The sequence below is a fragment of the Lissotriton vulgaris genome, chromosome 1_1 (assembly GCF_964263255.1).
Source record: "Lissotriton vulgaris chromosome 1_1, aLisVul1.2, whole genome shotgun sequence".
In the NCBI taxonomy this organism is placed as follows: domain Eukaryota; kingdom Metazoa; phylum Chordata; class Amphibia; order Caudata; family Salamandridae; genus Lissotriton; species Lissotriton vulgaris.
This window is the reverse complement of record NC_141685.1, coordinates 739,888,581-739,904,084: the sequence shown is the minus strand read 5'-3', so window position 1 is coordinate 739,904,084 and position 15,504 is coordinate 739,888,581. Positions and strand designations below refer to the sequence as shown.

Here is a 15,504-nt window from a genome sequence, read left to right as displayed (position 1 = left end):
GCAAGAATTATTCGAGGAAGGGAAACTCATTTGAATAGTTTTTCAGGAGTGGGACCATAAGTCACTGAGAAATGGACTTGAATCCCTATGTCCTTACCTCTAGAAGGACTGAAAAACTGTAGCTACTCAAGTATCCTTTGACAAGAAGTGTGGTGACTGAATCAGAATTTTCATCTGCTCTGCACATGGGTTAGAGGAAGAATATGTCATAGGCCATTACTCTACTTTTTTGTAATTTTTCAGGGGACTCTGCTACTTTTTGACTAAAACATCATATAAATGGCTTGCCTATTAGTTTGTATAAGAATCCAGAGAGACATTCGTTGACCATACGCAGGGATTCTCGTATGCAGAATCACATCTCAGATCACAGAGTGTGGCACTACATCATAACATACAAGGAACGTTTGCCAGTTTGTCTGAGGCTATGTGAACACATGTATGCTGCCTAGAGTCAAAAAGGTCATTTTAATTCTACAATTAATCTTTTTTCTAATGCAGGTAAGCAAAAAAGCTGCATACCAGTGAATCTGAGGAAGCCTGTACTACCAAATTTCCAGGCATGCCACATGGAAATCCTGCTTAGCATGAGCTGGCTTTTATATTTTAGTCACTCTTGCTAAGAGTGAGAAAGGAGGTGGGCTCTAAAAACCATCATTAGGAGTTCCACATCTGTGGTTGAAATAGCACTGCACAAGAGCTCTGTGGGTGGGCAGAGAGCCAGAAACACTGTAGCTGAGCTCAGGACCAAAGAAAACACACCAGCAAAGCCAGGACTGAGGGAAGTAATACCCATGAAATTGAGGCAGTGCCAAAAGCAGACGATATGGGCCAGGCGGAATTAAGAGAGTGTCAATCATTGACACTGAGGCACAATGTCAGCCTGATTTGCATATGAATGTGTCTGAACTGAGGTGGTGAAGTGAGCTAAAGAATGATGATGGATTCAACAAAGATCTGTGACTGGGGGTGAGTGTATGAAAAGTTTCAGCGCTCTGTCCATCATCTCCTTGTGTTTGCTTTGTTTGCCCTTAGTTGGCAGGGTATACCCAGACGTGGGTCCCTTGCTCATTTTACCACTAGATTCAAGCTAGCCTGGCTGATGAGGGGTGTTACCCCGAAACCGGTCCCAGGATGCTTGTTAACAGTTCAGGGAAGACCTGGCTTGGCAGTTCGGGCTGGACTGTTCCCATGAGGCACAGGGTCAAGACTGATTTGCATATGGCTGCGTCTGAACTGAGGAGGTGAAATGAGCTAATGAATGATGATGGATTCAATCCAGATCTGTGACTGGGGGAGAGTGTCTGATAAGTTTCAGCGCTCAGTCCATCATCTCCTTGTGTTTACCACTGAAGGAGTACCAAGGATTTAGGAGGAACAATCTTTGAATAAGCTTTAAAATGGAGAAACAAAATACCTCATATTTGTCAAGACTGGAAGGGGAAGAGGGAATCCAACCTTCATCTAGTTGAGGATGTGAATGGGCTCCCCACTAAGAAAGAAAAGGAACTTAAAACCACAGAAGCTTCCCCCATAAGATGCCAGTCTGACTTACAGTAAGAGTGACACTTAAGAGATGAAGGAGACTTGTGTGACATCTTCTATTTGTGGTGTTGAGAAGAGCTTGAATGTAAACAATTAACATCCTCAGCATTATTTGGAGAATGACTCAACCCTGAGCAGGTTCAATATTACTCTGAGTGATGCCAATGCCACAAACACCTTGGCATTCTTCTCCCTGATGGACTAGGGATGAGTTCAACCACAGTGGCACAAATTCTATATGCCCCCTTTTTAATCGTCTGGCACAGACATCCAATGTTCGCAGCCCTTAAAAGGCTTCAGCTCAGATGGAAATGTTTGAAAAGCAAAATAAAAAAAGATGTTAAAGAATTAAAATAAAGCAAGCAACCCACACACCCAGTTCTTCTGTGTTTGGAAGGCACAGGCAAAAAAGGCGATTACATAGGGGTATTGGCTTTATGGAATTGTGGCATCACTTCGAGCAGTGATGTTGGACCAGATCTGCTTCTAGATTTCCTTTATTGCATGGCCAATAGTGTTGTAAACATGTCCTTAGTCAGTGTGATGCTGTACAATATTTCTGTAGACGAAGACCCAGCACGAAGAAGTATTAATTGTAATACATCAGGCTTTATCCTTCTAGGCAGCGGTGGAAGACATCAGGCTTCTAGTCGCTTTAAAAGCACATGGCTTACAAGATCTAGAAATACTTTGTATCAAGGCCACTGCTTTAGGAGTCAAATGAGTCACAACTCCAACAAAATATAACAGAATTTTCTATGCAGATTAGTCCACATTGACATTTAAGTTTCTATTTTTAACAGATGAGGTTTTGTCTAGATTTAATCGATGTAGACACTCAATTCAAAGAAACAGCCAATATTTTATAGTTCGGCTAGATTCAGCCAAATCGAATTTTATTTCATAAGCAAGACAATGAATTATCCTAACACTTGTAAATACATGAGTGATAAAGGACTTTTGAAAGAAGGAAGAAAAGAATAACCCCAAGTGAGAGAAACGAACTACACAAAAAAAATAAACAGGGAACGCAGTGATCAATTGTGTGAGCATATGTGATATATTGGTTATTTCATCAGGAAGACAGCCAATTCTATTTCATACAGAGAAACACACAGAGGGAACTTCTCAGTGTGTTGTTCACAAATGTGTCAGGTCTGTCTTTTTGTTTGTCAACGTCATTTTGACCCTTTTCAGAGGTACTAGAGTCTCATCAGGACTGTAATAAACCTGGGGACTAAGGAAATGAGTATAATAAAACACTGGAAAAAAGGGATACATTGATAAGCAGTGAGGAAGGAATGAAAAGGGTACATACTGGCTGAGTATTGGAGGTGGTCTCATCCATTAATGCGAGGACCACTGGGATGTACTGTTAAATGGGGGTCTTGGCAGGCCAATGCAACAGTTTTCACAATTGTACTGTACTTGCAGAGTAAGTTACTTTAGATTGGTGGCATCATTGGCCATGTCGAAGGTGACATAATCTTGCTATATGTTTTCCTGTAAAATGGGGAAAATTTGGTATTATAATGCTGCCGATGTGATTGCCAAGGGTAGGTACATTTAAAGACTGGAAGGACCAGAGAGATTCCCTCCCTAATATACAAGTTGTTGGAGGCGTCTGCGAGGGTAACAAACTTAAATAAGGTGCAGCCCTACTGGACAGAAATAGGGCACTTAGACTATATTGTGCAAAAAGTGGTAGTAGAAATAGTAGGAACTATCCTACTGGAAACAGTGAGTAACCTTACCATAAAAAGTGGCTAGTCTGATCCCCAAGTATCCACAAAACGCATTCTCCCGATAAGGAATAGGCAGGATTTGAGCAGCAGCACTTTGCAGGAAGAGATACAGACAAGTGTCCATCCGGGCAACGTTCTCAAGGGAGTGGTATACAGGTGGTCGTGTCATCAGGCATGTCGATGGGCGTGCCAATACTGCGGCAGAGACCCGAGGACTCAATGCACAGCTAAGGCGTTGGAGCCAACTAACCCATTCTTGTTTAACATTATTGGCAGTGAAGTGCAAAAGTCACCTTTTAATAAAAATATATGACTCAAAACGTGAAAAAGACAAAAATTTTAAAAAATGCAGGGGAGTGGGGTATCAAACCCTGCATGCATTAGTTGGTAGTGCAGTGCATATGCCAGAAGGCTATCTGGCATGTACTTGGTTCAACACTATTTTACGGGATACAAGCTTCTGGAATGATGCCAGGGAATAGGTGGCGGATAAGGCACTGCATACACTCATAAAAATACGGCTCAGTGTAAAAAGGATACAGAGGATTGCACCCCCAGTCTCGTATTTGTAAACAGTAAAAAACACTTCCCAAAAAAATTACATTCACATATGTTAATTGAATAGTAACAATAAAGGGTAATGACCCCAGTCATCGCCCATTTGTGCAACGAGCCACTGTAAGTATCAGCATTGTCACATTCCAGACTTGGGGGGGATCGAAACCGGTACACATGTATGCAACAATATGGTGAAACAAAACAAGGACAAATCAAAACAATATAGTGAAATGTTGTAACAGTACCAGGCAAAAACAAACAATCTAGACAATACAGACATGGCATTAGGCTGAGAATGAAGTCGAGCTATCCAAGAGCAGCAGGTAGGTGAAACTAGATTCTCAGTTCATCAGTGTAATGAATTTGCGCCACTCTCTCATTGTGTTCAAACCATTCCTTACTGAGTCACATTTGTCTATTTATTTGCATTTTAGTCTTTGGAGTGTATACCCAATGTTTCTGCTTCTAGGAGTTAGTATGCCCTTCTCGATGAATTGCCATTTTATGTCGTCATCTGTGTGCTGCTCCGCCAGGAAACGCGGTACCATGGGTGCTGCTTTGACAGAGCAACGAATCCTGCTCCTGGTTTGGGATATTTGGGCCTTGATTTGTTGAGAAGCCTGCACTATATAGATCCAGCCACAGAGGCGCCATACACAATAAATCACATGTGTTGATGCATAGTATGTGTGATGTCGTAAGGTACTCTGTGCCTGCTCATGTATAAAGGTCTTTGTGTTTGTAGTGTATTGGCATGAAACCCAGTTTTCACATTTACAGTGGCCCTTAATAGGGTCCAAGCCCAAGGCAAACACAATAGTGTTTGTTTGCCTAGTGGTATCTGAGTTTGTATGAACCAATTGATCTTTGATATTCTTGCCTTTTTTGTAGCAGAACAGGAGAAGCTCACTGAAGGAATCCATGGTGGTACGTGTCGGCCAGTGTTATTTGATAATTTTCACTATTTTGTTTGTGTATGGGGAGAATGTTGTGATGCATGCAATCTTGGCAGTTGTGGATTGGTTCTGGTTTGTAGTATCTGTTTCCTAGGGCTGAACCCGGCCCTTTTCAAAGAGGTCCACAGAGGAAGTTTAGGGTAACCTCTCTCTCGAAGTCTGATACTGAAGATCGTGCCTTCCCTAAAAAAAATGTCTTTCAGAGAGGAGTTACTACGTAGCCTTAGGAAAACGCCCATATGGAAGACCGTCCTTCAGGGCACTTGGGTGGAAGCTTTTATATTGAAGCAAAGTATTGCATTCAGTGGGTTTCCAATAAAGTGAAACAATGAGGTGATTCTCAATGTGTTTAATCTCTAGGTCCAGGAAAGGAAGACTGTGGCTACTCGAGCTGAATGTGAACTTGAGAAAAAGTTGACTGCTGTTTAGATATTGTGTACAGTAGTAGGTCAAACAGATTCGCCAGATTGGGAGCGAAAATGTATTGTTGGTAGTAGTCTTGTTTGAGCATAAAGTAGTTATTTGTCAAGGCTTTCTCAAGGAGTTCTATATATGTCAAGAACTGGCACACATATAAACCGAGTTCAAAGTCAATCATTTATAGTAAAGAAAAACAATCATGGCATATATGGAGGAGTGTAATGTTCTCTTGTAGTAGCTCCAGCCAATAGAGACCAGCGACTTCCTCAGGGCTGTTTGTATACCGGAAAATGTTATGAGCCTTCTGGCTGGTTATAATTCCGTCCCAGCATAATTGCGGCTGGGAAAATCCAAAGATGAGTAATTGTTTCAGTCCTCAATATATCAGACACACACGTATTAATGTACCGAGGTCGGATGATCTAAGAGACGCTGCCACACACAGCGCATTGCGACCTGCCAGAATACGCCGCCTAAAAACGGACGTAAGGATACAACATTAATACGTGTGTGTCGGATATATTGAGGACTGAAACAATTATCCATTTTTGGATTTTCCCAGCCGCAATTAGGCTGGGACGGAATTATAACCAGCCAGAAGGCTCATAACATTTTCCGATATACGAACAGCCCAGTGGAAGTCGCGGGTCTCTAGTCCCGATCTACGAAACATGTGTTGGCTGGAGCTACTACAAGAGAACATTAAACTCATCCATATACGCCATGATTATTTTTCTTTACTATAAGTGATTGACTTTGAACTCTGTTTATATGTGTGCCAGTGCTTGATATATATTGTTGCACAGATCCTGTGATCTGTATTGTGGTGTGTTGGGTCATTACCCCCTCCCTGAGCACCATATACCTAAGATCAGTAATATTCGATATACCGGTAATAGCTAGCGCCACTCCCACCCAGGGCATAATCATCCCACTTGTATTCTATCAAGGAGTTCTATTATTAAGTCAGTAGGGACATTGACTGAGGGAGGTCGATTCTTGAGGATTCCTCTGATTGCCCTCACTGCTTTTTTATTGCAGGATGTTGGTATAAAGTGACTATGTCTAGAGTAACTAGTATCTCTTGTTTGGGGTCAAGGCCTTTGATGAGGTTGATCATAAACGTACTATCACGTACATATGTATCTAAAAGAGAGACAAAATCCTTGATGAGATATTTATATACTCACCAAGTGACTCCAGGATGGAATCGCAGCCAGACAATTGAGGTCTGTTGAGGGATTGACCAAATCTTTGTGATCTTGGGTAGTGTGTACAATACTGGGTCTGTGGCGATTTCTTAATAAGGAAATCAGATTTTTGCTGGGTGAGGAACCCTTGATCCAATGCTCGAATGGTAGTTTCTAGTATTTTGATTTCTATCTCTTGTAAGGGATTCGAGGGCAGTTTTTTAAAATAATGATTAGTATTGTTCAGCTGTCTGATGATTTCTGCGTCATATGAGTTTCTGTCTTGTATCACAATTCCTCCCCATTATCCACAGTTTTGATAATGATGGACTCCTCCTTGTTAAGTTTGTTCAGTGTGTCTCTCTAGCCATGTAATTTTGTTCGGGGTGCAAGACCTAATTGTTTTCAGATTGTTGATGTCATTGAGTACCGCCTTCTTAAATGCCAATATTTCTGCGGGCATTAACGCATTAGGGAGTATGATTGACGGGGTAGGTCTTGGAAGAGAAGCTGAGGATGGTGGAGAAGTGCTCTTGTCAGAGAAGAAATGTTTGAGTCTGATTCTTCTGAAGAATCTGTGTAGTTCTAATTGTAGCCTGAATAAGTCCGTCTTTTCGATTAAATCAAATGACAGACCTTTGCTGAGTGAAGTTCTCTTTTCTGAACAAAGTATGTGGTTTTGTGATAAGGTTACTTACTGTCAAAATCTGTATCTATTTAACAGAACATCACAGTGGTCCTCACGTTGATGGATGAGACCACCTCCATTACTCAGCCAGTATGTACCCTTTTAATTTCTTCTTCACTGCTTATCAATGTATCCCCTTTTTCAGTTTTTTAATTATACTCATATCCTTAGTCCCCAGGTTAATTACAGTCCTGATGATTCCCTAGCATTTTGGAAAAGGGTTGAAACGCCGTCGACAAACAAAAAGACAGGCCATTTGTGAACAACACTCTGAGAAGTTCCCTCCGTGAGTTTCACTCTATGAAATAGAATTGGAAGTCTTCCTGAAGAAATAACCAATATAGCATATACGCTCACACAATTGATCACTGTGTTCCCTGTTTTATTTTGGTTTCTCTCACTTGGGTTGATTCTTTTCTTCCTTCGTTCAAAAGTCCTTTATCACTCACGTACAAGTGTTATGAAATAATATTTTATTCGGTTGAATCAAAATCAACTATAAAATACTGGCTGTTTCTTTGAATTGAGTGTTCACATAGATTGAATCTAGACTGAACCTCGTCTGTCAAAAATAGAAACTTAAATGTTAATATAGATTAATCTGCACAAAACATTCTGTTTTATCATATTCTGTTTTTTAAAACGAGTTCTATGTGAACACCTGTTCCAAGTTCTACGCTTGATACCCATGTTCCTGAGGACATTAGGGTTGCTCTTGTTTTATTTTTTTAACAACTCCAACATTGGCATAAAAAATGATGCTACTAATATCTAAAATACATTTTTGATTAACTGTCATTTAGCCATTCAAAATAAAAGCAGTTATGAAAATGGAACAGTTGGTCTCAAGAAAAACCATATATCATAAATGAAAAAAATCTGGAAATTGAACCGGTGACTTCTTGCATGCAAATCATGTTATCATTATTTAGTTTCCCTGTCAAAAACTGCCCCAGTGATAAAACAGCTGAAAAATAGCAGAAGGGCCACAAGTAATGGATTAAAGACGATTTAAATGACAAAGAAAAGACACAAGAAGTGTCAGTGGAAATTCACACTACATGCTAAACAAAATGAAATCATACTTCAGTGAAGTGCAGGATTTTGCTCTGATAGAGCAGGGAATTCTAAAAGCATGGTGCAAAATCTTTGCACACTGCAAGACATTGCTTGATTGACACAGATTTTTTAAATTACAACATTGCTTTTAAAAAATATTTCGGATCTCACTGATGGCAAGTAAAATACTCGTAAAATTATGTTTCAGGGTAAGGTCTCATTACCGGACTATTCCAAGCTCATCCCAAAGACGTGAGTCTTGGAAAACATCAAAGTATTAATTCTGTGAACACTAACTTTTGGAACTCAGCCAATAAACAAAACAATATATGAGCATTTACCTTAAATCTTAACCCTCCTAAGATAATGCCATTGTTAATTTACAATATGATTCCTTCCGCACACTTTTCTGTGTCATTATATACTATATATATTATAAATCAGAGAAAGAAGCAAACCTATTTCAATAGTGAGTGATTAAGAATCTTACGATAACTCATTGCATGCTCAAATGGTGCACCCAAACTGAATAGATACTGGCCTGTGAAAAAATACACTTTGAAGATTACAAATGACCTCTTTTAAATCTCTAGGGACGACCAAGAGGATTTACCTGAAGACCTCAAGGGGTGCGAGGATGGTGGAGATGATGTTTCCTGCATGTGGAAACGCATTCATTGTTGTAAGGGAAATCTGGATAGTCCAAGCGAACCGCAAGAATATATCTTCAATGATGGCACAATAGTAATAGGCCTGAGGAGAGAATATTAAAGGAATGTCAGTTGATAGTCAATGGATATGGGTCTCCAACAGACAATGCCTAAGATCTCATGGCTGGAAAAAGAAACTGCACAAATTCCTGGGACCGGAGATTATCATAATAAGGTTAAAAGACAGAAGGTCAAAGGGGTGGAGGTGAGGTCCAGTCTACAATGGAGACTAAGGAGAAAACCCAAACAAAAGCCTCTTCGGGTAGAATTTAAAATCCAATGAGTGGATTACGGGGCATCAACGTTATTACCACATATATGGATGAAGCACAATGAAAGGCAATACAGTAAAAGGCATACTAGATTCGAATAATGCAATGAGGGGAAAATTAACTCCAAAATATATGTTGAAGAATGTCAAGAAAGAGGCGAGAGGAACGAATGATGGCTACAATGGGAGCACACCCAGCATGACAGTCAGAGGGATGACAGTTTGGGTAAAAGCAAGGTGGAACAGGACCATAACAAGAGAACAAGGGCAGGTAATGCTAATAAAAATGGTTTGTGCGAAACGATAAACCCAGCATCATCATAATTATCAGTGGTTATCAGGCAAGAGAGGCAGATTCCAAGGGATGAACAGCCAGGCGCACAAATATGCACATTACTCGTTCACTCTGTCTTTGTGGAAATAATGCAGCACACATTATCCCTTTCCACAGACTTTACTTATTTCACACTCAGGCTAGATTGCAGCACCCACGCTCACTCCCACAGACGTTACTGTGCTCACACTCTAGATTTGTGCATGATATGTAGAATATGTAAACAGGAAAGAGAGACCCCTTGTTGTAGCCAAGGGAGGAGGGTACTCTTGACATGTAAAACAAATATTCCCTTGGGTTATGAAAGGAACACGATACAAGGTTTAACTCACAACTAGGTCGTACTTCACAAGGCGCACAATAATGCAACTCATCAAGGAAAATCCCACCTAATATTTTAATCAATTGCTAAATAGCACTGAAATTTTACAAAAATCTTGTATCCTGTTCCTTTTATAAGCCACGGGAATATTTGTTTTACATGACATGTAGTAGACACTTTCCAGTGAAATGTGTTACTGCGTTTAAACACTACCTTCATGGAGCATATACAGCACTTTCTTTCACTTATGGAAGGCATTTCTGTTTTGCACTACAATAAAGCAGGCTCAGTCGAACCCACTCTCTTCCTCATGGTGTTACTGTGGTATAGACACACAAGTTTACTCCTGGATGAAAGAACATACAGCAAAATGTTGCTGCAGTAATACGCTCCTAAGCATCCAAACTGAGAGCATGGAAGCAGTCCAAAGTGCCCACCTTCTGAGGGTAGACGATCTCCTCTCGAAGGAAAGTGTTCTCCCCAGCATTTCTGTCAAAGAGGCCCCAGTCCATCTTAAGATCCCAGATAAGTGTGTAGCAGGAGCTGATGATGTAGAAGACGATCCACAGGTAGAAGAATACTTGAGTATCCGCATGACCCCGCTCTGTAAGGAAGAAAAGAGTCAGGCAGAACCATTGGAGGAGGAGAAGAAGAAAGACAGGCAGCATAGGTGTTATGAAGAACACTTTTGTACGAAGGAGAAATAAAAAAGTGAAACAGTGAAAATTATGACAATCAGAAATAGAAAACACAGACATTAGAGTGGGAAGCAAACTGGTACAAGTCAGGAAGAGACCAAGGAGGAGAATATACAGTATTTTCAAGATCCATTTTCATCTGAAAGCGGCTCATGTTAGTACATTCACTGCTTCTCACACTGGATTAGTAACAAGGCCCAATTCTTGGACCCCTGACCAAGATATTCTCCGAAACATCAACTATGGGTGCAGTGAACTGAGAGACACCTCCCAGTCATACATTTGAATCCTGGAGGGGACCAGCTCTCATGACCGTTCGGAAGGCAATGAAGGAGTACAATTTAGTTGAGAAAAATGTACAACCTTCGTCAGAACTTCAGTGAAGAAGCTAACGTTTTATTATCGTCATTATTAGCAGTAATATAACCACTCCAAGCTACTCAAAACTGGAGTGTCATAAGAAGATATTCCCCTGCAGTTCACCCATTATCTGTGACAAAGCACATTTTGAAAAAGCCCCAAATATCATACTGGAAATGTAAGTGCAATACAAATGCAGAGGGACAAATTGGAACATTCCTTCAGCCCAAACTGGAATACTTTCAAGAACACATTTAAAATGTTTAAAAAAGAAAGACTAATCTAAATAATTAGTGGAGAACTTTAGAGCACAACCATTTCCCCTTTTACATAAGGAACAAATTAAAGATGTATGGTGGATGGGCATACACACCCTTCAGTTGGACAAAACTGCATGGCGTCTCCAGGGCAGCATTAGGCGCGTGCGGCCACACATACACAAACACACGACAAAAAGTGCGCACACAAGCCAGAGATTCAAACATACAAAAAAGTGGACAAGAAAACTGACAATGACTAGTTCCCACACATATAGAGGCTGATTGTCTAGTACTCAAGGCCACATCATAATAAGGGTCAAGCCAAACTAAATTGGAGGCGCACAGATCGGCTGCCAAGCAGAAGATTCTTTAAGTTCCAAGAGCAAAGAAAGAGTTACATTTACACACCAGCGACAGGGGATGCAGCAAAGACACATTCCTGGAGGCAATAAACAGTACTGAAGCCAACATGGATAGTACTTGTAGAACTTGAGGTGATAGTACTTGTATAACTATAATGGTGCGACAGTGAAATGCTAAATAAAAAATGATGAACTTTAGCAATTCTTTTCCAGAAACGGAAGTGAGCGCACAGAACAATTTACCTCATATCAGAAGCATTATTCAAAATAATAGTGACTTAATTCAAGAGTCTGGGACACGGGTCAACAAGAGTCCTGGAAGCAGAATGTAAAGTGGAGACCAATAAGGGACCATGTGTTAAGAGTGGGCAGGGATGGGAGGCAAGTACCATCTGGAATGCGCTTGTCGGTTTATCATCTGCTATCGCATTGAAAAATTCCCCATGTCAATCTTTCGTCGAGGAAGCTGAACTTGTTCCGTATTTTAAAATATTAACTACAAGAAGGTCAAACCGGCCCAGGTTCTTACATTGTAACAAGATCGCCTGCTGTTGCCTAGCTACACAAAAATAAAAGCACATAAGTATCTTCGGGTTGGAAAAGGTTGTGCACGAAACACTCGCTGTTCCTAATCTACTCCGCTAGATGGCAGCCGGCCTCCACCATTTGCCATCCTATAGTGTACTATTGATTTTCTGAAAACAGGTTACCAAGGAAAACATGTTCAAGACAGTGAGGGATGGTGTATATCAGAATACTAAAATAAAGGTATCAAGCATTGGCAAATCCAATAGGTGTCGCCTACGAGAGCTACTGGCCTTGACCAATGTATTTTAGCCATGTTGTACAGCAAAAGATAATTGGGGGGGGGGGGGGGGGGGTTGCTATCCTGGTCAAAATGCTTTGTTTTGTGGTGGGACAGGAGGGAAAGTAGGTGAGGACAAGCAACAAGGCCATATGGAGGGAAAGCAACAACGCACAATTGAGGGCATGCAACAACACAGGATGGAGGGCAAGCAACAACACAGGATGGAAGGCAAGCAACAACACAGGATGGAGGGTAAGCGACAATGCAGGATGGAAGGCAAGCAGCAATGCAGAATGGAGGGTAAGCAACAACGCCAGATGGAGGGGAAGCAACAACGCACAATGGAGGGCAAGCGACAACGCAGAATGGAGGGCAAGCGACAACGCAGGATGGAGGGCAAGCGACAACGCAGGATGGAGGGCAAGCAACAACGCCAGATGGAGGGGAAGCAGCAACGCACAATAGAGGGCAAGCGACAACAGGATGGAGGGCAAGCGACAACAGGATGGAGGGCAAGCAACAAAGCAGGATGGAGGGCAAGCAACAAGGCAGGATGGAAGGCAAGCAGCAACGCAGGATGGAAGGCAAGCAGCAACGCAGGATGGAAGGCAAACGACAATGCAGGATGGAAGGCAAGCAGCAACGCAGGATGGAGGGTAAACAGCAACGCAGGATGGAGGGTAAACAGCAACGCAGGATGGAGGGTAAGCAGCAACGCAGGATGGAGGGCAAGCAGCAACGCCGGATGGAGGACAAGCAACAATGCAGGATGGAAGGCAAGCAACAACACAGAATGGAGGGGAAGCAACAACGCATAATGGAGGGCAAGCGACAACAAAGAATGGAGGGCAAGCGACAACGCATAATGAAGGGCAAGCGACAACACAGAATGGAGGGCAAGTGACAACACAGAATGGAGGGCAAGCGACAACACAGTATGGAGGGCAAGCGACAACACAGAATGGAGGGCAAGCGACAACACAGAATGGAGGGCAAGCGACAACACAGAATGGAGGGCAAGCGACAACACAGAATGGAGGGCAAGCGACAACAGAGAATGGAGGGCAAGCGACAACACAGAATGGAGGGCAAGCGACAACGCAGGATGGAGGGCAAGCGACAACGCAGGATGGAGGGCAAGCAACAACGCCAGATGGAGAGGAAGCAGCAACGCACAATAGAGGGCAAGCGACAACAGGATGGAGGGCAAGCAACAACGCAGGATGGAGGGCAAGCAACAACCCAGGATGGAGGGCAAGCAACACGGCAGGATGGAGAGCAAGCAACAACACAGGATGGAGAGCAAGCAGCAAAGCAGGATGGAAGGCAAGTGGCAATGCAGGATGGAAAGCAAGCAGCAATGCAGGATGGAGGGCAAGCGACAATGCAGGATGGAAGGCAAGCAGCAACGCAGGATGGAGGGGAAGCAACAACGCACAATGGAGGGCAAGCGACAACGCAGGATGGAGGGCAAGCGACAACGCAGGATGGAGGGCAAGCGACAACGCAGGATGGAGGGAAAGCGACAACGCAGGATGGAGGGAAAGCGACAACGCAGGATGGAGGGAAAGCGACAACGCAGGATGGAGGGAAAGCGACAACGCAGGATGGAGGGAAAGCGACAACGCAGGATGGAGGGCAAGCGACAACGCAGGATGGAGGGCAAGCGACAACGCAGGATGGAGGGAAAGCGACAACGCAGGATGGAGGGAAAGCGACAACGCAGGATGGAGGGAAAGCGACAACGCAGGATGGAGGGAAAGCGACAACGCAGGATGGAGGGAAAGCGACAACGCAGGATGGAGGGAAAGCGACAACGCAGGATTGAGGGCAAGCGACAATGCAGGATGGAGGGCAAGCGACAACGCAGGATGGAGGGCAAGCGACAACGCAGGATGGAGGGCAACCGACAACGCAGGATGGAAGGCAAGCAACAACGCAGGACGGAAGGCAAGCAACAACTCAGGATGGAGGGCAAGCGACAATGCAGGATGGAAGGCAAGCAGCAACGCAGGATGGAGGGCAAGCGACAATGCAGAATGGAGGGCAAGCAGCAACGGAGGATGGAGGGCAAGCAACAATGCAGGATGGAAGGCAAGCAGCAACGCAGGATGGAAGGCAAGCAGCAATGCAGAATGGAGGGCAAGCAACAACGCCAGATGGAGGGGAAGCAACAACGCACAATGGAGGGCAAGCGACAACGCAGGATGGAGGGCAAGCGACAACGCAGGATGGAGGGCAAGCGACAACGCAGGATGGAGGGCAAGCGACAACGCAGGATGGAGGGCAAGCGACAACGCAGGATGGAGGGCAAGCAGCAACGCCAGATGGAGGGGAAGCAGCAACGCACAATAGAGGGCAAGCGACAACAGGATGGAGGGCAAGCAACAAAGCAGGATGGAGGGCAAGCAACAAGGCAGGATGGAGAGCAAGCAACAACGCAGGATGGAGAGTAAGCAACAACGCAGGATGGAAGGCAAGTGACAATGCAGGATGGAAAGCAAACAGCAACACAGGATGGAGGGCAAGCGACAATGCAGGATGGAAGGCAAGCAGCAACGCAGGATGGAGGGCAAGCAACAATGCCGGATGGAGGGCAAGCAACAATGCACAATGGAGGGCAAGCGTCAACACAGATTGGAGGGCAAGCGTCAACACAGATTGGAGGGCAAGTGTCCACACAGGATGGAGGGCAAGCAACAACTCAGTATGGAGGGCAAGCAACAATGCAGGATGGAGGGCCAGCCGCAAACATGTGATGGAGGCAAGCAACAAAACGTGGGAAGGGGCAAGCGATATAAAACGCGGGACAAGTGCAAGCAACAAAGCGCAAGATGGGGGCAAGCAGCAAGGGACTGGTGGCAAACAATGTGGAATGGGGGAAAACAACAAATAATGTGGGACGGGGCAAGCAACAAAACATGGGGAAACCATTAAAAAAAACAAAAAAAAAACAAGGAAGGTGGGCAAGCAACAGCCAACATGGGGTGCAAGGGCAAGCATGAACAAAGAGTGACAGGAGAATTTTTTGCCTCCAGAGTTTTTTTAGCATAGGATTATTATAGTGCCATCCATGCAAAGCTAGTAAAGTGGCAAAGTCCTTTGTCATTTTTGTAGAAAAGTCATTAAGTATAGGATTAGCTAGCGCCGTCCGAGCTAAACAACCAGAAAAGCTTTTTACCACCTCAGGCACAGTACTACAGATTTGGATTGGTAAA

The 15,504-nt window shown here is 43.4% G+C and overlaps 1 protein-coding gene across 1 annotated transcript in view; it reads right to left on the bottom strand.

The window, feature by feature from the left end:
- Positions 1–15,504, bottom strand: part of XPR1 (xenotropic and polytropic retrovirus receptor 1) — a 588,907-nt gene that overhangs the window by 33,765 nt on the left and 539,638 nt on the right. Inside the window, exons 12-13 of the mRNA XM_086955457.1 lie at positions 10,236–10,402; positions 8,775–8,914 (exon numbers count right to left, since the gene is read on the bottom strand). Coding sequence (XP_086811583.1) covers positions 8,775–8,914; positions 10,236–10,402 — 307 coding nt within the window. The remainder of the gene's footprint in view (positions 1–8,774; positions 8,915–10,235; positions 10,403–15,504) is intronic.